The sequence below is a fragment of the Elgaria multicarinata genome, chromosome 5 (genome assembly GCF_023053635.1).
Source record: "Elgaria multicarinata webbii isolate HBS135686 ecotype San Diego chromosome 5, rElgMul1.1.pri, whole genome shotgun sequence".
NCBI lineage: Eukaryota > Metazoa > Chordata > Lepidosauria > Squamata > Anguidae > Elgaria > Elgaria multicarinata.
The window spans coordinates 96,991,918-97,013,897 of NC_086175.1; the positions used below are offsets into that span (position 1 = coordinate 96,991,918).

The following is a 21,980-nucleotide window of genomic DNA, read 5'->3' on the forward strand; positions in this document are numbered from 1 at the left end:
TCTGCCCAGGGCGCTTTTGTGCCCCTTTACCGTCGCCGCCTCCCTCTGCCCCACACCCAGCCACCGGCCGCGCGCTCACGTGTGATTGGATAATGCCGAGAGATTGAACCTTAGTACCGTTAGGGAGTGGGGGCGGGGTAGAAGAGAAGCAAAGCGCGAGAGTGCGCCTCGTGCCCTTCGCAGTACGCAGGCGCCTGGCGGAGTTCAGCCTGGAGTGTTCCGAACAGCGGGCGGTGCGACGGCAACTCACGCGCCGCTTGGGGAGGGCTCGGCTGCGGCGGGTCCCAGCGCCGCCGGCCCGGCCTGGCCCCGCCCCGCCAGCGCCACCCCCACACGCCCCTCACCCTCACGCAGCAGCAGAGCAAAGAGTGAGAGCAGCGCGGGTGCTGCGACGGGCCCGCCGTGGCGAATTAACTCCCCATGTTTCCCTGTGGAGCGGCTGCGACGACTCGGGGGAGCGGCGTCTCCTGGCTCTTGGCTCTGCCGCCGCCGCTCCTGAGGCTTGAGGAGGAGGACGACGGCGGCGAGAAGAGAAAGGGAGAGCGCCGTGTGGCGGGGTCGGAGGCTGCGAGGGACGGGGAGCGCTTAACGAGCGGCCGGAACCAGGAAAACTGCTTGGGATTTAATCGTACAGGCTCCGCTGAGGGATGGTGTGTGCCTGAAGGAGAGCCAGGGCAGAGGACAAAGTGAGGGGGCAAAAAGACCCGCCTGGGGGGCACTTCTTCTGGGTCCTCCTTATTAACCTCCGACCCCTCCAACATTGGCCAGAGGAAGGAAGGGAGGCTTGCTGCCGCTGGAAACAATCCTGGGAGACTTCGGATCTACAAAACAACAACATCTGCCTTCTTCCTGCGCTTTGGATTTTTATTGCCTTCACCTTTTCTTTTTAACTTCAAGAATATACAAACACTGCACATAGTTGCAAACTTGTACGTATTTTGAATGTATCTATCCGAGAATGTAGATGGCATTGTGGATGTAGTTTTTCTCTCTCTCTCTCTTTCCAAGCTGGGGTATGTGGCAATTAAAAGCCCATGTCTTTGTTACCTATCCAGGGATATGCTCCCCCATTCTGGACCATGTGTGGATGAGCAAGCATGAAAACTAAAAAAAGGGAGTAGAGTCATTACTATAAGAATGTTCACTTTGAATTATTAAAAGATACTGAGGAGATGGATGGGCACAATGCATATTAAGTGTATGATAGTTACAACTGTGTATTTCCATAAGATGTGCTAAATTACCGTCAATGGTTCTGTATGACGTTCTGTCAAAGATCATTTCCTTCTCTCTAAAGGTTACCATGGGTGGGTTATTGTGGTTCATCATCAAAAGTTAATTGGGTATCCTACTATACTGTAGTTTTGCCTTTTGGTGAATCAGTGTTGTCTTTCCTTTGTGTGGGGTGTGTGTGTTTGGGTTTTTGTGACATTACACATTACTGTTTCTTTCTTTTATGAAATTAAGATCCCAGATGGCCAATTCCCTCAACGGCCGGAACCCAGGTGGCCGAGGAGGAAACCCCCGCAAAGGGCGTATTCTGGGCTTTATTGATGCTATACAGGATGCAGTTGGCCCCCCCAAGCAAGCAGCTGCTGATCGCAGGACAGTGGAAAAAACTTGGAAATTAATGGATAAAGTGGTGAGTCTGTAAATGGTGTTCCCCTTTCAGAAAATGGTGTTCCCTATCAATTGAGAGTATATTTGTACATAGGAATAGGTATTGCCAAATTAGTGTCTTTGTTTGGAAGCAATATATGTTTTCATGTTCATTGTCTAATTGGGCTCTGGCTATGTTTTTTCAGCATGGAAGAAGGGAAAAACATTTTGTTTTTGTTTTTAATTTTATTATTTTTAATGAACAGAGTTCTTTTAGTTGTAGGGACTTGTAGGGTTGTGAATAACCAGCTTGTTTCATGTGTACTAAATGTTCCTTTGCTTCTACACTGGGTCATGTTGTTACAATATCTCCTTGAAAACGAAACTTCAGTTAAGGTAATCAAGCTGTGAAGCACTCTTATGTTAATCACAGGCGTGCAGTTCAATCTGCAATTTAAGGGAATGGAAACATTTCTGATTCCTCTCACATGTATAAACACAACTTAAGTGTCGGCTTTCAGTTTTAATGGTCCTTTACAATCCATTATGTGATGTCTTGATGAGCAATTCTTGGAAAGTTATTTATCCTGGTGGGTAAAGTGTACTGAAAGAATATCTGTAAACTTCTATCTGAAGCAGTATCACTTATTTCATTGAATATTGCATTGGAAAACTAGCATATATTAGTAATAGTTGGTAGATGTTATATCTACTTTTTTCCCCACTACAGAAAAATGTTGTTCACTGCTAAGGCAAAAGGATGTATTTCTTTTTTTAAAAAAAGTGCAGTACTGGTTATGAGCATTACTTTGTGACTTACTTTTTGAACTTTCAAAATTGAACTAACAGCATCAGCTTACACAAACATTCTCTGTTCATAGCTTTATGATGTGTATTTCCACCTACAGCGTATATACAAACTTTATAGAAATTCATAGAGAATGTTAATACATGATGTGAAGTTCTTAAAAGTTACAAATGTCTATAAGAACATTTTTCCAAGGACCACTAGAACACTTTATTTGCAGTATATGTCTCCAGCAAGAGGCTTAACTAGCCCTAATTGATGTTTAATCTTACATTAGTAGGCATTTTGTAGTTACTATAAAGCCTTAGCTTTGAAGATCAAAGTTAATATATTATATAAAACGCCTTCTTTTGTGACAATCTGGTATTGAGCTGCTCCAGAATTTAGGTCCTGATGTATAGCTTAATCTAGAAGTTTCAGAGAAACTTTAATGATGATCAGATCTGTCAAAACTCAGAAACTTAGATTGAACTGTCTTTTTATAATGCTTTGTCTCCCAATTAATTAAATTAATTTGTAGTTCCTTGTGTCAGCATAATTTTTTTTAATGCTCAGATGGCCTATAGATTCTTTATATGTTAGCACCATTTGTTATTGACACATTCATTCTTTTCTGAAGTAGTATTTTCTATGCCTGGACCATAGCTATTTGCTTGTGTGTGTTTTTTTACTATACAAAAAGCATAGCTTGAGAACAAAGCGAACTGTAGAACCTATGCTGCAATCCTAGGGAAATAACTTTAGAGTAACACAGTAAGCTGCTTTATAGCAGCTAAAATTATTTGTCCATCTAGAATGGCATTGTTTACTGTGGCAACATCTCAGGTGTGTTTGAGGCAGGAGTTCTTCGTGTCACTTGCCTGATCCTCTTACCTGGAGATGCCAAGGAGTAAATCTGGGACATTAGGCATAAAAAGTGTGAACTTTACCATTAAGCCAAGCTCTTACTCTCCAAAGTAAGTCACACTAGTTGTACTAAACCTCTGAGTAAACATGATTAGAACTGGGCTGCCCATGGCTTAAAAGAAGACTCTGAGATCTCTCTGTAGGCTCTGCTAATCTGTTTTTGTGAGATACATGATACATTCCTCTGGAGTCAGAGGTTAGTCCCTGGACCCCAGTAATGCAATACATTCCCAACTGTATAATTTTTATAGTATTTGATGTCCCAACACCATCTCTTTCCCTTGAGTGATATTGGTTAGAATGTCTTGTAGACACATATGTAGGCTTTGATTTTTAACAGGATTCTATTAAATTTAGATTTACTTTAATACCTAAATTTAGATTTCCTTACTGTTTTTAAAGGAGGTTGAACATAGTTAAAACATGTTCGAACTTTGTATTTGCCAACTCATTTTTATCCATCCTGTTGCTTGGAAAAGATCTTTTTTGAATTGTCTCTTGTGAACTTATCTTCCTTTACTCTTTTTTAAATTATTTCTTTGTCTAGCATTGTCTAGACAAAGAAATCCATTTCTGTTGCTGGAGGCTCAATTGGCCATGGCGGCTCAGAGTGCCTTTTACCAGCTTTGGCTAGCTTGCCAACTATGGCCTTTCCTGGACAGGGATAGCTTGGCCACGGTGGTGCAGGCATTGGTAACCTCAAGATGGGATTACTGCAATATGCTCTATGTGGGCTGCCCTTAAAGCTTCTCTGGAAGCTGGAGCTAGTGCAGAATGCTGCAGCTCGGCTGTTGTCTGGAGCTGCCCCTTTCCAGCATGTAACTCCTCTGTTGAGGGAACTGCACTGGCTGCCTATTCGCTACTGGGCCAGATTTAAGGTTCTTATACTTGTGTACAAAGTGCTAAACAATTTAGGACCAGGATACCTGAGGGCACACCTTCTCCCCTACCAACCTGTCTGGTCACTGAGGTCATCCGAGGGCATGCTCCTGGTGGTTCCACATAGACCCATCTTCCAATTGGAGTCCACCAGGGGAAGAGCCTTCAGTGTAGTGACCCCCACACTGTGTGGCATTCCCTGGCTCTGGAGGTCAGGCAGGTGCCAACTGTTGTTTTATACTTTGAATGGTTTTAATTTTTGTGAACCACCCAGAGAGCTCCAGCTATTGGGCAGTATAGAAATGTAATAAATAAATAAATAAACTTTGTATTCCTTTCAGCACCTCCTGAAAATGTCATTGTTTCAGGAAGCCTTTCCTTAATGACCAGCCATGGTTCACAGTTCACCTTTCATTTTGCTTTTAAAAATTATTTTAAGGTGTTTTATTCTGTTTTTATTGCATTTTATGTACACCGCTCTGAAATTTTGAATGGGGAGCAGTATTTAAATATTGTAAATAAATAATAAATAAGTCGTACAACTCTCTGGGATTGCACTCATAAAGTATTAAAAGTGAGAACTACAAGTTCAACCGCAGCTTTTAAAGCTCAACTAAAAACTTTTCTTTTTCCTAAAGCTTTTAAAACTTGATGTTGTGCAGACTTCTACTGTTACTTTCTACTGTTAGTTTTACCCTACCCTGTGCCTGCTTACCCTACCCTGTACCTGTTTGCATTCTCTTCCCCTCCTTATTGTTTTACTATGATTTTATTAGATTGTAAGCCTATGCGGCAGGGTCTTGCTATTTACTGTTTTACTCTGTACAGCACCATGTACACTGATGGTGCTATATAAATAAATAATAATAATAATAATAATTTAGGGCCTGCTTGTTGCCAGTCCTTCTCAGTAATCTAGTGTAGCCAGTTGAGATAGTTTTTATGAGGCAAACAATTTCACATTAAAAGGCATAACATGGAAAACTTTCTGGACCAATTTGTAGCACCTGAAAGTATTACCTTTGAACATCAGAAAGCAACATAATGATTTCCTGTGCTAAGGGTGTCTGCTTTTATTTGTGAGAAACTTAGTCAGATATTTGTTTTCATTCTTTGTTTCTGTTATTAAATATAATGAGTTGTGTCAGCCATGATAAAGCTGTAATTCATATAATGTGATAGTTAACTCTAGTAAAGTCATCTACTTCATCGACAGTATTTCTAAAGTAATGTACTTGCCACTGAACCTAGATCAGTTTTTCTTCCTTTTTCATAGAGGTCCAAATCATCAAGTCACAGTAATGACCTGGTTTGCAGACAGTACTAACCCACAGTTTATTTAACCTATGGCTTATTGAATTCTAGGTTGTGTGAACCCAGCCGTGCTAACAAATCATGGCTTGTTAACCATGAACAACCCAGAAAGAGAACCCATAGTTCGTTGTAGGGTTGTGAATATTCATTTTTAAACCATGGGTTGTCATTATGTACCCAGAACTGGATTGTTTAAACTATGGGTGGCGGGCAAGAGTGGTAAGAATCAAATCAGCTTCCCTACATGCCAGCACTACAGCACCGTAAAGGCATTTGGGATACAGGGAGAGGTGAGTAAAAAAGGAGTCAACCAACCAACCCAGGATTGAGAAAACAAATTAGGTTTTTTTATATAGTTTGCCACACTTTAAAATACAATTTTGGAACTTTCAAAGGGTGCATTTCTCATGAAATGTATAGTCAACCATAGACGTAAAAGGAATGGGGCTGCTGCTAGTGAGTTTGGATGAAATGTCTCTGTCCATTCATACTTTTGCAGCAGTGACTTAAGAATTTTCTGGCTGGGATGAAGTTAGTCCTTTGGAATAACTGTTTGAAATAAGGTATTTGAAATAATCTGTTGAATGCTTTCCTGGGCTAAAGATCTTGTTCCCACTGTAGAAGACTGATCAAGTTCTTTCTATACTCGTAGTGTAATCCCTGGTGCAGGTGTCTCACCCAAGCGTTCGTATATTTGCAAGTTGAAATCATGTAGTCCTTTTCTCCAAAAAGCTTAAAGAGGGAGTCCATAGAACAGTATTTTTGGCCCTTGATAACATTTTAACTGGGGCAATGATTTTTTCCTATGCAATTTTGTTGCAATCAAGAAAGCATTTATCACTTGCTAAATGCAGGTTGTTGCTTAATTATGTGTTGCTTACAGCAGTGCATACTTTATCTCACATAGTTGAAAATAAACAACAGTAAAAGTTAATAAGCTGTTACTGCCACAATGAAATGATTTTTTAGTTTGTAGCTGTAATGGGGTAACTAAACTTTAGTTGTCTTTCGTTGCTTATTGTTAGTGAAAACTTATGTGGTGTTGGCTCAGCCTGATTGCAAGACGTGTATGATGAACTTATTCTTTATTTAAAACTGTTTATAAAAGTCTTATTACAAAATTAACTCAGAAAATCCATTAGATCCTCAGATAGAATTCTTGGACAGCATTTCAACTGCAGTCTAGCACTAGCTAAGAAGGAAAAAAAACCAATACATTATTTTGCACACAACAAATGTCTTAAAACTATAGTTTGTCAAGGACAAAATACTAATATTGCTTCTCTGGAAAATTTATTTTGGGCTTCCATGCACTTTGTAGTAACTGAGGCATGGAAGTTAACCACATAATCCTTCTGCTATTTCTATATGACTATATTGGCCTAAAAAAATGTTCAGAAGGTTGAAAGAGAAACAGTCTCTCTAACCAGTCTTACAGAATTCTAAACAACTATAAATATCTTGTATATTTAAGGACATTTTAAAATTTTAAATTACTTGTATGATGATAAAGCTGCATGTCTTTGTTTTCATGATTGCCCTTTAACCAACTGTGTTTTCTTTATCTCATATATACGTATTAAACTCTCTTCCAGTCTCTCTTCCATTCTTAATGTTTAGAAAGCTAAATTGTTCAGTATGATTTCAGTGTAATTTTCTGTTTGAGTCTTATTCTTTTTCTTGCTTTATGGTGTTAAAACCTTTTTCTAGCTTTTGACAACTGTGGGGGGCATCTTATATTGTTGCATTATGAACAGTAGGAGAGTTGCAGTCGCAGAACACATATATCGGGATAACATAGGCTTATATGTAAGCTTCCAGTTACTATTTTTGTGACCATTCAATCAGTTTTGCCTGTTTAGTGAATTTATTGTTCAATTCATGTAAAATGTTTTTTGCTTCTAGGTAAGACTGTGCCAGAACCCCAAACTTCAACTGAAAAACAGCCCACCTTATATACTTGACATTTTACCAGATACCTATCAACATTTGCGACTTATATTGAGCAAGTATGATGACAACCAGAAACTTGTACAGCTCAGTGAAAATGAATATTTTAAAATCTATATTGATAGTCTTATGAAGAAATCAAAACGGGCTATAAGACTTTTTAAGGAGGGAAAAGAGAGGATGTATGAGGAGCAGTCACAGGACAGGTAAGAAAACTTTTAAATGTCCACTTAGATCATTCAGCTAATTCTGTTACAGCAGGTCTGGGGAACCAGACCTTGCTGAACGACTATCCATCCTGCAGGGTTGGCCAGGCTGACTGGGGCTGATGGGAATTGGAATATAATAACTTCTGGAGGGCCACAGGTTCCCCGGCCCTGTATTAAAGCTTTGTTTGCATACTTCAGCAGTTTTCCTGCACGTTTAACTATTTGGGGATGTAGCATTGTACATGCAGTGTGACCCTGCAGTGTGACCCTGCAGGTCAACTAGTAATTACTTTTCTCTCTCTGTGGTATTCAACTGTACTAAGTCAACTACTGAAGCAATTGTTTTCTTCATAAAATATTTTTGTGTGTGGTAGTTCATATTGTGCAGAGCTACAGCGTATAGATACATCTGTTTGGAGTGCTGAAGTTGCAGGCTTGCTTCCAGATCTTTGGCACATTCATGATTCACAAGAGATACAGAAACTCTTTCAGCCCAAGGATATGCTCATGTGAGCCCCATTTCAAAGGTGGGCGGGGCTAAACGTAAAAAGGACAGCACCAAAAATAACAGCATATTTTAGCTTAAAGCTCTTACTGCCAGTAACTAAGCCTTAGCAGAGGCTTTTTAACCCTTCAGAATGGAGAAAAACTGCACAAAAGCTTGGAAATCACCAAATAGTGGTTGTGGGAAATGGGAAGTGGACATGGCCTTCTGGGAGTGCCAGATTGGGACTCTGCATCCCTGATAGTCTAATACGTTTGGAAGTGTCAAAGTAGAAGAGAGATGTTCCATTCATGTATGTAAAATACCTTGTTGAGATTCTCTGTGTGGAAGTTTGGCGTTGAATTTGTGAATATCAATATGACACTTGTTTTGCTGAGATTTAGTGATAAGATGGCAATATTTTGAAACAGTTAAAAAAAATTCAGAAGCTTTTTATTTCTTCGGTTTTATTTGATCATGTTTGATGGCTTTTGTCACATGCAGGGGTTCTGCCAAAGTTATATCACAGAGCACCTTAGAATTACAAAAAAATAAACCATTTGATATCAAATGATATCAGCCATTTTACGGTCTTGAATCTTAGTGGCATGAATGCAGGTAGCACTTGATGGCCCCTACAGCTCAAACTTGAATTGTTCTGACTTTTATACTGCCTGTTTGGTGCATTCTCTTCCCCTCCTTATTGCTTCGTTATGATTTTATTAGAATGTAAGCCTATGCGGCAGGGTCTTGCTATTTATTGTTTTACTCTGTACAGCACCATGTACATTAATGGTGCTATATAAAAAATAATAATGATGATAATAATAATAATAAATGCAATCGATTATAAGTATCAGCAGTTCCATTGCTTAGTATGCTGGTTGCCAACACATTCATTGGCTAGGTTTTTTTCACTTACAATTAACATATGTATAAATAGTGTCCTAAAAGAAAATTACCTTTCTGTCTAGCTGGTAAATTCATTAGCTGTGAAAATTCTGTCTAGCTGGTATATTGATTAGCTGTGAAAATTCTTTTCTAAACAGGCTAAGAGCTGTGTATTTGAGAAAGTTAATAACTAGAAGAAAATAATTATGAACATTGTTTTGTAAATGAAGAGTTCACTTCATTCACAAGAATGAAGAGAACTTTTTCTTTTGAGAAAGGAAAGTGGGTGGGAAGATGCAAATAGGAATTAATGCAATAAAGCTTTTTCTGCTATGAAAAGGATTTTCTTAAGTTCTTACTTTAAACAAAAGTGGCCTAATCTATCATTTGATATGTACAAAGAAATTTGCTTTAAAAAAAAGAAAAAGTGTTAAACACTGTAAAATAGTGTTTTTGCCTTGATATACCTTTCATAGTCAAAGGGTGGGTATGTTAAGATAACTGGACCAAGCTTAAGATAGTAGTCATGCTACTGTGCATTTGACACGGGCATGGCATAATTAATTTTTTGCTGTGCTGTTACTGCTATTTAACAGTTTGTAAACATTTTCAGTGGCTGAAACAATGTGATGCCAAGTGCAGGGAAATGCCACTTCAATACACAGGTGAAGATGCTCATAGATTTTGATTTCTCTCAGCATCATGTGGAGGTTACTGAGTAACATGGAAACAAGGTGATTTAGGCTATAATCCTAAATACACTTACTAGGGAGTAAGTCCCATTGAACACAGTGTGGCTTACTTCTCTGTAAACCTTCATAAGATAGCACTGTCATGTGAATCCAAGTTCTACTTCCAAAAGGTATTCTTTAGTCTAAACTATTTTTCTTAATAAGAAAAAGCTACAAATTAAATGCTCCTGTGTATGTTGCGTGGAAAAAAATAGTGCAAGGTAATAAATAACAACTGTAACTTGTTTATTTACTGTGCAGATCATTGCAATAGCAGATGTTTGATGCACAAATTGTAACTTAGTGCCAAAAAAAAACCTATATTGCCGAATTTGTTAAAATTAACGTGTGTACTAATAGTGAACTCAGATGCTGATTTCTGACAGTTGTGTACCCAAAACAAGGCTACTGAGAAACAAGAGAAAGGTATGAGCATGCTTGAGAGAATTCCAAGATTTGTAAAAGAAAAAACAACAAACCAAAAAACCTCCAACACATTTAAGCAGACCCCCTCCCCCAAACAAAAGGCCCAGTAAGGGATTGAGCTTGCTCAGTGGTTGCAGAACACCACTGGTTGGGCACAAAATCAGTAGAGAGGGGAACAGAATGAAGTGATTGGCTTGAACATTGAACAGGAGTACTCCGCACACAACATTCTGAAGTCCACTGTTTGGAAATCCCCCAAAAGCAACAAGAATGGCAATATAATGTAGTAGAATAGTGATCTGGGCCCTCAGTTTCTCTGAGGGTTGCAGAATCTTTGGCTTGTTGCATCTGAACTAGGCCAGTGTCACATTTAACTAGTACTGCGAGCTACAATAGTGCTTTTACAATAAGGAGGAAGGCACTATTCTTTCCTGTAACAGACTATGGTTCACTTGTTATATTTGAACTCAGCCAATGATTCCTTCTGTATGTTGAATAATTTTCCTGTAAAGGCTAATAAGGGCTGAGATACTTTTGTAGTGGGCGTGGCTAATCCATTTTTAGAAGAGTATAGTTGCTTAAATATTCCTAAATTTTGTCTACTTGTAATGTCATGTTACTAATTTGAATGGTTTCCAGGAGCATATTGTTTTAATTAGAAATATGAAGCATGGTGATTTTTTTTTTAAAGAACAAACAAAGGATGTCGTACAACTTTGAAGTAGTACACTGCTGTCTGCTTTATAAAAAATCTTCTGGCAGCTGGGTGTGGTGGAGGAATCAAAGCCTCTTTAAGTCCAGGCATACGGCAATGATGAAGCTTTTGCCTGAGAGGTCTTTATGCAATTTCTAGTATTAAATTTTCTTTTAAAGAATTGCAGATCAGAAAAATACATTGATAAGAGTTAAAGAGGTTGATGAAGGGTATTAGAGAAGAACACTTACCTGAAAAAGTGGAAGTATATAATTGAAACCCCAAAATAGAAGAATGTGATGGAAAGGATCAGATTTGATAATCCTCTGGGCTGAAAAACATGGATGACCGAGTAGAAAAACAATGGGAAGATCAGAGGAGATGACAAATGTAACCTTTCATCTAGTTGCAGTCAAATGTACCCCAAGAGAACTAAAAAAATAAGTATTTTTAAATAAATTTTATGGAAGTCTTGTACAATTCCATGTTCCAAGTATTCCTCAACCATGATAAAGTTTGATTCCATGTGGTTTTTGGCCACCCACGCTCACCAAGTGAAAAACTGGTATGTATGTTCTTATAGCTTTGGGGGCAGGGGGCTCAAATCTAACACTATTGAAATGATTGACAACTAAAAAGCTATGCTCAGAAAGTGCTAAGGGGTCAGTGAACCAGAAAAACATAGTTATTTAAAGCATTTATATACCACCCTTCATCCTATTAGGAATTCAGGGTAGTGTGATTACGTTATAATGCAATTCATAACAATAAAACATGAGAAGTCCTTTTCTGGGCTTTTTCTGACTCTACAAAATAGTTTGTAAGTGTGGTGATCAGAAATGCACACACACAGTATTCCCAAGTATGGCTGCACAATAGATTTGTATATGGGCAGCATGATATTGGCAGTTTTATTTTTGATTTCTTTCATAATTATGCCTAACATGGAGTTTGCCTCTTTCACAGCAGCCACATGTTGGGTCGACATACTCATCAACCCATCCACCACAACTACAATATTTCTTTCTAGGTTAATATTATAACATGAATAAACTTGTAAATGCCAGCAGCCAACTCTGCACCAGTTGAGACTTCCAGCCCCATGTTTAACACATTGCAGTGATCCATTGGAGAAATTACTAGAGCATGGTTCACTGTATCTAGCTCATCCCTGTCCAGAAACAGCCACAGCTGTTGAATTAACTGATGCCATCTGGACCTTTAGTGATAAATCTGGATTCCAGAGTATCCCACACTGTGTAAATCTGTTCTTTCAGGAGATGAGTACTTTCTTTCAAAACAGATGAACAGCTGAATTTCAGACTTCAGAACCATCTATTCACAGCTTAGACAGGAAAAATGATGGGCAATGGGTGGTAAATACACCAACAGAATCCCTAACCTGTTTCCCAAGACCATCACCAGATACAAATACTTCAAACTAGGACTTGACTGAACAGGTCTCCAGGAGAAGGGTTCCCTATAGGAAAAAAGTCAGGATATAAATGTAATAACCGTTTTGGTGCAGGGGAGGCATTAATTGTTATGCTGCTCTTTGTATAAAGATATTAGGGATCGTTTTCTGGGAGATCTTCTGAGAGCAAAAGCAGGTTGGCCTACTGCTGATATTTTCTGTGATCTGTTGGCAAATTATAGCAAAGCTATTACGATCAAGGTTGCAACTTTTGCTGCAGTAGCTAAAACAAACTGCCCAGATTTTCGAAAGAAGTCAGGCATACATTGCACAAGGGACCACCTGCTATAACTTCCTGTTATCATTGCTACTGGCATCTATCATTTTTTTCACCAGTGTAAACCTCAGCCTTTTCTCCTAGTTTGGTTCTTTCTATATGAATTTTCTCATGAGTAAGAGTCTATGTTTCATTGTTGTGTTGTAATGGCCTTTGTGCCACAGACAAATAAAACAAATTCAAATCAATAACCTTTTTCTGAAGAAATGAAGGAAATGGACATTATAGAGGATCTTTTAACTTGCAGTGTTAACAATGGTATGAAGGGCTTAGGCCGGTAGCTAACATCCTCTTCCTTGGCAGGGTGTTTGAGGAGGTGATTGCAGGACAACTCCAGATACTATTGAATGAAACTAATTATCTAGATCCATTTCAATAGGGTTTCAGGCCTAGTTTTGGACTGGAAACTGCCCTGGTCACCCTGTGGGATGACCTTTGCTGGGAGAGGACTGGGAGTGCAACCCTTTTGACTCTCTTGGACCTCTCAGGGGCTTTCAATACCATTGATCATGGTATCCTTCTGGATAGGTTGACTGGGTTGAGAATTGGAGGCACTGTGCTGCAGTGGTTCTGCTGTAACTTGGATGGCTGATATCAGAAGGTGGTGCTGGGGGATTATTGCTTTGTGCCTCTGTTCTGAAGGGGGTTTCACTCCCCCAAAGCATCAGGTTTGTAGTTTGGGGGTGGTCTTGGACCCAGTACTGTCACTTGAGGCATAGTTGAACTTGGTGGCACAGAGCACCTTTTATCAGTTTAGGCTGATATAACAACTACACTATTCTCTGGACAGAGATGGCCTAGCTCCTGTTATCTGTGCTCGTAATAAATTCTTGTCCGTATTACTGCAATGCGTTATTCGTGGGACTGCCATTGAAAATGCTAAAGAAACTTCCGTTGGTCCAAAACAGGGTAGTTAGATTGTTAACAGGGACGGACCAACATGATCAGTCTGTTTCCATGCCAGATTCAGAGTGCTGATATTAACATTCAAAGCCCTAAAAGGGCTTGCAGCCAGATTATCTGAAGAATTGTCTCCTCCTATATATACTTGCCCAGACCTAAGGTCATATTCAGCGGTCCTTCTCCAGGAGCCCATGCCAAAAAAAGTGAAGCAAGCAGTTATCAAGAAGAGGGCCTTTTCTGCTATGGCACCATAGCTGTAGGATAAAGTCCCTAGGGAAGGTCACCTGGTGCCTATGTTGTGCTCTTTCCAGTGCCAGGTGAAGGCCTTTTTATTTTCCCAGGCATTTTTAGCATTTTCGCATTCCAGACTTTAGCTCTGCTGTTTTAAATCTGCTATTGCATTTTAAATCTCTGCACTGCTGCCAAGTTTTACTCCGGTTGAACTTTTATACTGTAGTTTTAAGGTATTATATTTTATATTGTATTTTATGGTGTAATTTGTGGTTTTGTTTTTTGTGAACTGCCTAGAGAGCTTTGGCTATTGGGCAGTATAGAAATGTAATAAATAAATAAAAAATAACCCAAATGAAGTAGACTAAGAAAATGCTAGTAAAAAATTCCCCAGAAGTAATATATGAAACATATTTACATTTTATTTGAGGTGAAGCATTGTTTAAAAATTCAGAGTAGATGAGAACTACTAAAAGCTAAATGATAGAAAAGTAAGAGTTTTTTTACTGAAACAAGTGTCCAATGTAATTTTATACAACTTTATCTACCACCTTGCATTAGTGAGGTTCTGCTTGTTCAGTATTTTTTGCTGGCAGTAAGACTGTAGTTCTTGGCTTTTTAGCTTGTTTTTAAAGTAGATGATGTGTCTGTTGTGCACTAGCCATCTAGGAATGTGCCCTTGTGTAATGGGTGTGGTTTATAACAAAAATGTAAATAGCAGGATTTTAAATCTGTCTAATTTTGTGATCCTTTCCTGAAGAACTGTCTTCAAGGAATATTAACTTTGTTACCGTGTTCAGTGCTGATCAGCAGATATGTGATAAAGTATTCGGGATAAATCATTAAAAAGGATGTTAGTAATCATATGTTCTTTTTGTTAGTGATCAATGTAGCATTTTACTGAAGATAAGATATTTTAAGCTGGTAGGTTGGACAAGTCTTTCAAAAGAGCCATTTCTACTATCCCACACAAGCCATATACAAAACATCACTCCGTAAACAGCCATCTGCGTACACAAAGCTTTGGTTCACATGATCTCAATCGCAGCTTGTTTAAGCTGCTGCATGTGTTGGGGCAACATTTTCCTAATTGCCTGTCTGGACGTGTCTTGTCATGTCTGAGTGACATGACTTGTTGGAGGGGAAAACCCTCAAGTAACCATGGGTTATTTGAATGTTGTTTTCCCCTCCATCAAGCCATAACACCTAGGTTCAGTCAAAATATTATTGCCTGGGTGGGTGATTAGGCAACTGGCATCCAGTATGTTCTATGGCTTAAACAAGTCACCGTGGCTCACTAACTGACTGGATTCACACAACTTGTTAACCCACAAATGTTGCTTTAGTATTCTCAAACAAGCCAACTTGAGAACCCATGGTTTGTAGTTGGGTTGTTCACAAGCCACCCTGCAGAAAATGTTCTGAGTTCAGATAGCATGCTAACCCATGGTTCAATAACAACTCACATTCAACCACTGAGTGTTTGATGTCATGCTCAGTTATGGTTTAGTGAGACCTGAATCAGGCTCTCACCCCTTAGGCTCACACCTAAGAAAGAGTTAGTAAGCTTTCACTTACACTTTTGAATAACCACAGCTTGCCTTCTTGTACAAACCCAGAACTATGGTTGATACTAACTATGACTAGATTAAACAAGCCTACTTTGTAACTCATAGCTTTATAAAAGTCCTCTCCTCTTTCCTTAGACAATATTATTTCTTCCTTCCCACAAGCTTGCAACTTGTGGCTTTGTGATCTAATCCTTTATTAGAAGTCTCCTATTGGATCAAACTAAACATTCATCTGCTTCAGCATTCTGCTTCTCATGATGACCAAGCAGATGATTGGATAATTTATGAACAGGTTATGAAGGCAATAGCCCATTTCCACCATTGTTCCCTGAAATTGATCCTCAATGGCACACTGGGTCTGTTCAGACAACACACTAAGCCATGATTAGTCAGCTAACCCTTTTGCAGCAAATGGTTAGTGAATATGTTTAAACCGTGGTTCACATGACAGACAAAATGCTAAACCACATGGCTTAAGGCGTCTTGTCTGAACAGGGTCACTGTCTCCTAATTTGGAAGTTCGTTTAATTCAGGTTATAGTACAGTTTTGTTGGTTTCAGTTTTTTAATGTTTAAAAAATGCATTAATTTATTTTCATTAATATAGTCAAAATATTGGTTCTCTTATTCTTTCTGAACTTGATTATTTCAGTGCTGTTTTTCCAGTTTACACATTTTCGTACCTGCAATCTGTCTACTGTTTTAAACTCTGCTCCCTGTGTTGTGTGTTCTGCCATTCCTTTTTTGTATATCTCCATTATTACAATTTAATTAGTTTCCCCTGCCTTTTCTGCGTTTATTTATTTATTTATTATTTATGATGCTTATGGTCTCTTATTCAAAATCTTTCTCTTTTAATGTGCTCACCTATGTTGTCTTCATTCTGCAAGTACTATTTTATTTTCTACAAATGCTATTTTACTTTCTGAACCAAAAAAATCACTTCAGTTTCATGTTTTTATTTCTTCTTGCTTCCAATGCCATATTTCTAGCATGTTACTGAACTTCTGGATTGCCTACTTCCTCACTCTTTTTAAGTGGTGCCTGAACACCTATGTTTTTAGATGTTTACTTGTGCCTTTTGCTTCCTTTTGGTTCCTCTTTATGCTAGCAGTAATTAGATTCCGAACTATGCACAAGAGGTGAATCCATCTAAAGTTACATTTATGCAAAGCGCTGTTGCAAGTGTAATGCAAAAGTGCTTCCACAAGGAAAATAATTGGCAGAGTTCCGCTAGTGTGATTTGAGTTTGCGGAATGACACTGTTGGATACTGGCCACTGTGAAAAATGAAGTGTTAACATTTTATTAGACCTCTAATTGTTTAATGTGTTTTTGTCCATTTTTCAAAGAAATATTTTAGAATTTGCAGTTGGACATCCATGACATGATCTTTTGAGTAGTAACCATACACTTTAACACATGTGTACATGCCATTTCTCTTTTTGTATCTAAGGAAAGACTAAATGTAAGGAATTTTGACAAACTATATGTGTGGTACACAGGATTTTTTTTAGCCTTCTACCTTGCAGTTTGGCTCATTTTATAAGGATCCCAAATGATTTTTTTTATTTAAAAATTTCTGCCATTTGGTTTTCCAAATGTCTCTTTGTTCATGCTGTATCAGGATTGAGACTTTGCATTTTGTCTTCGACAAAGAAGCAAAGAGAAGAAGGAATTCTACCTTGTGATTATACCATGGGGTTCCATCTCTGGGTTGGTTCACCCACAAGAATACAGTGTTACACATTTGATTGTCTCGATAAATGATCCAGGGATGGAGCATCTCTGGGTTGGTTAGCTCTTCCAGTTTGCAGCAGGAGCAGTCAGTTTGCTTGCTCCTCATTTGTTCACATGATGTGTAAACTGGGCCATAAACAGTTTAAATTTTTGAACAAAACTTAAGTGATATACTGTACTGTAACTTTCAAAAGGAAAAAGCTCCTTCTGAATTATCAATGCCATGTTAGTTCTTTGTAACTGTTTTTCATATGTTCTGAATTGTTTTTTCTTTCATCAGCAGATGTTGTGCCTTGTGTGTTTGAAGACTAGAGTGTTCTTAAAGGGCTCAGAAATACAATTTTGGTGGATTTGTTAACATTTCCTCATTTTCCACACTGGTGTCCTCCATATGTGTTGAACTACAACTCCCATAATCCCCAGCCATCACCTAATGGATTTTTTGGCTAATTAATATTTACATTGCTACTTTTCTATAACCTGATGCCTTTTTTACAATCTGGTACATTCAGTATACTTCGTAATAGGTCAGTTAAGACCAGCTCTTTGCATGTTAGATATTTGCTTTTTAAAATTTTTTTAAATCTCTTCCAGTTAAATATGGAGGAGTCCCTAGTACTAGTGTCCTGAAGGTGTGAGTAATGACTGTCATTAATGTAAACATAATTAGCATGAACAGGCTGTAAAACATTGGATTACATCCAAAGATGCTTTTAGGTGAACGGAAGGCACTTCAATTTGTACAAGGTGCTCCCCTCCAAGTTTCTGCTAATTCCCTCTTATGCCCCATTGTTCTGTTCTGTTTCCTGAGCAGCTTTTGGCTGGTGGGGTGAGTGGTGTGGCTACAGTGAATACAGGAAGAAAAAGTTGTACAGAGTTTAATGCCTGCAGTTTAGGATCTAACCCATAGTTTCACCAAATATTGGAGTAGAGCTCATTTCTTATATTTTCCAAAGGAGTCACTTAAAACATAGCTTTGAAGCATTAAATAACTAAGGCTGCAATCCTAAACACACTTACTAGGGAGTAAGCCTCATTGAACACCATGTGACTTCAGCTATTAGGTGGCATAGAAATGTAAAAAATAAATATGGGACTTACTTTTGAGTAAACCGGCATAGCATAACACTGTGCTGCAATGGCAATACTCTTGTATGAAACGATTCTGCTTGTGAAATCATGGCTTCTCCTTTATTATAAATGGAGAACTACTCTTCTATCTTGCTTTTTAGATTTAGTTGTGTAAGGGCACAATCCTACGCTGAACATCCTATGCATGTTTAGCCAGAAAGAAGTTCAACAACTCCCTGCATTCCCCAGCCAGCATGTTGTAGAACCTTTTTCTGGCTAAACATGCATAGAACTGTGGCTGCAAGGAAGAGGTGGTGTGTGTGTTTTCTCTGTCTTGTCTCTCATACTAGTGTAAAGACCATGTCAGCATGGGTGCTCTTAGTCCTGCTCAGCTCAGAACGGCTCATAAAGAATGCAAATCTAGCTCATGCATGGTGAATCTCCCTCTCCGCAAATAGCATGCAGTGCAGCCCTGCCCCACCCCCTCCCTTGCACGTCCTGATTGGCCACCAGTGTCCCCTTCCCCTCCTCACTGGCGGTGAGAGCTTAACTGTGCAGCTCCATCTGGGCCCTGCCTTCTCACACTGATTGGCCAAGCAGGGCTGTCTGTCATCCTGCTGGCAGAGAAGCTGGCCTACCTGTTTGGCACAGAGATAATTAATTGCTGTTAAAGCTTAAGCATTGTACTTTCAAATTTTCTTTACATCTACACTGCCCAAGCTTCAGTTTAAAACAAAAAAAAATGAGCAAAATTGTTCTGGTAGATTTCTGGTAATATACGGTGACCATATGAAAAGGAGGACAGGGCTTCTGTATCTTTAACAGTTGTATTGAAAAGTAAATTTCAGCAGGTGTCATTTGTATATATGGGGAACCTGGTGAAATTTCCTCTTCATCGCAGCAGTTAAAGCTGCAGGTGCCCTGCCCTCTTTTAAATCTGGTCACCATAGTATAGCTCCTGCACCTTTAACTGTTTTGATGAATAAGGAATTTCACCAGATTCTCCATATGTACAAATGACACCTGCTGAAATTCCCTTTCCTATGCAACTGTTAAAGATACAGGAGCCCTGTCCTCCTTTTCATATGTTCACCCTAGATAATAAGACTTAAAAGTAGCATATTCTTATTTAAGATTCCTGGTTTTGTTTTGATGGTGCAAACACTTGAAGAAGCAACTGCTGCTTTAGCGGACGTACTTTGTGGGAACGCATACATACTTTCAAACTAAAATGAAATAAAGAAATAACTTCAAACTCAGTGCATTCAAGGTATAAAACCCAACTTAGTGTGTCTTTTTGGCAGACGGGGAAGGGAGGATCCCATTTACTGGAACCATGTTGATAATAAACTTTTAGAAAAGAAGAACTACTAATATTAACTACCTTTTAACTAGAGTTGCCACATTTTAAGGGACTTCTATCTTTTTTTAAGGGACTTCTATCTTTTTGCAACCCTTTTTCAGACAGATTTTCTATGTCATTAAAGCTATCTTCAAACATTAGCTGTATCTGGCTGCCTGTTAGCTACCAAACCATGTTCAGAGCTATGTTATTGGCATACAAAACGCTAAACAACTTGGGACCAGGATACCTAGTAGACTGCCTTCCCCTATACATCCTCAGCTGAGCGTTAAGATCTTCAGAGGAGGCCTTGCTGCAACAAACAATTTCTGCAACCACCAGAATTTTGCCATGTAATATTTCAAAGTGGTGGCACTCACCCCCTAGAACACCCTTCCCTGAGCTGTTTGATGAGGGAGAAGCAGAAAATATGGTATAATTTATACGCCTCCTGAGTTTCAAAGTATCTTGTAGCTATTGATCTCTACCTGGGACAAATGTTGGGAACTGCTAAGCATAGCTATGGGTATGGCACTGTGAATACACTGACCCTCCTGATTAACAGAGTATGTATTAATCCCAAGCAAATTTAGTGTTGAGTAAGAATTGCATTTTATATGCTAATGTTTGTATTGTATAATATTTGTATAGTATGAATACTAAAAAAATAGTAGGAACTTGAGAGTACTGCACAGTTGCGCAAAATCCCAAATGTCCCATCATTTAATTATCAAGCTAAAAACTTCATAACTTCTAGCTCTGCGTTAAACTCTTGCAATGAGTTTGAATTATTGAGTTCTAAGGCTAATAGGGTCAAACAGAATGCAGCCTATTGAGAACACGTTTCCTGTCTTCTTTCCTGTGGTAAGTTGAAAGAGAGGTGAGAGCTGGCACACTTAGAGGGAGTAGTTTGTATCAGTTAGAATTTGATGTGTTAAGAGAGGTGCTCTGCAACACCTCTCTGCTTCTGGAACTATATCTGAGTTCAGCTGTTGAATAGCTGGGGTTTCCTAAGGTTGTCGAAATCACATTTCTTTTTGTTTGAACCCATTTGTTAAAGGCCCAAGAAGCTTTATTTATATACCAGCTGTACCCTGTCACGCGTTGCTGTGGCTCAGTCTGGTTAAATTGAAAAGAAAGAAAAGACAAAGCGGATGTTTCTAATATGTTTAATTTCACAATGCTTGTGGATATACAATATTTTTAGTTGTTCCATTGTCTGTGTAGATATAGAGATTGTCTGGTTTGCCGACTCTAGAACACGCAACATAAAATTGTCCATGTGAGAATCTGTGTCTAGATCTAAACCGCACAATTCTAAAGATTGGCCCTGAGCTTTGTTGATGGTGATTGCAAACGCCAATCGAATTGGGAATTGCAATCTCTTAAATTGAAATGGCATATCTGTTGGAATCATAGGAATGCGAGGAATGAGGACATCTTCACCTTTGAAAGGTCCTGTCAAGATTGATCTCCGACTATAACAATTGCCACTTCGTCTATAGTTGGAGCATTGAATCTTTGCACATGTTTTCCAGCAGGCGTTTTGTCAGCATGAATAACAATCTTGTGTGTATCAGATGGCATCATGTCAATTGCAGTTTTGAACAAATGTACTAAATTATTTTTTTCGTGAAGTAGCTGTTGCAGTTTTGAAACGATGGACCTTTTTATGCCGGTGTAAATTCCGCAGCGTGCATTCAATTCATCATTGCCATCACCAATGAAATACATTTGTAGGAATTTATGTTGACTATCTTGAAACGGAAGGAAGGAGCCGGCTTTATGATAAATTTGTCCTTTGACTTTGAAAGTTGGCATAAATGGAGCTGTGATAATTTCTGCGCCGAACGACATCATTTGGAAGCATGAGTTGTATTTCCTGATGTTAGATAGGAAATGCTTTGATTCTGCGGTATATCTGGCAAGCAAAGTTTGTAATGGCTCTGGTGGTTCTCCAAGTTGAGGCAGTTTAATTTTTCCAGCAGCGCAACACATTCCTTTTGTTTCTCCATTAAATTTAAGAGCTTTGCAATAAGGACACACTTCAGTCATAGTGCCGATGAGAACATGCCGCCTCAAACTATAATCATCAGCTGGGTTGTACCGGAATGCAAGGCGATTGTAATCGTGTGATTGTTTACCACGGAGTCGTGTTTGACGCTGATGTGCTGTTTCTCGTTGACGTCTTTCAGCCGCTCTCAGATCTGAAGCTGTAGAACGCGATTGCCGTGCTCGCAACCGTGCATCCTCAAGTCTGGCTGAACGTTGCTTGGCTGATTCCTTGGCACGTATTTGAGGCATTCTTTTTCTTTTTTTCTCGTTTGTTGATGCCCGTTCTTCCTCAGTCTGATTTGCAATTTCTCGTCGCAGTGCTTCCGCTCCGCGAGTACGACGACCTAAGTGTGATCTTCTGCGAGGCATTATTTGGATGAAGTAAAGCAGATTGTTTGGTTTTTTAAAAAGGATGTTTTTACGGTGA

General features: G+C 39.0%; 1 protein-coding gene across 3 annotated transcripts in view; it reads left to right on the forward strand.

Annotated features, from left to right (window-relative positions):
* Positions 1–391: 391 nt before the first annotated feature.
* The window catches only part of CBLB (Cbl proto-oncogene B), an 88,516-nt gene continuing 66,927 nt past the window's right edge, over positions 392–21,980 (forward strand). The window contains exons 1-3 of one of the 3 annotated variants that reach the window (XM_063126859.1): positions 392–933; positions 1,468–1,642; positions 7,412–7,662. In XM_063126859.1, coding sequence (XP_062982929.1) covers positions 1,475–1,642; positions 7,412–7,662 — 419 coding nt within the window. In that variant the 5' untranslated portion in view covers positions 392–933; positions 1,468–1,474. Of the gene's footprint in view, positions 934–1,456; positions 1,643–7,411; positions 7,663–21,980 lie in introns of those variants that run through there. The other 2 variants (XM_063126858.1, XM_063126856.1) reach the window with 2 other exon arrangements.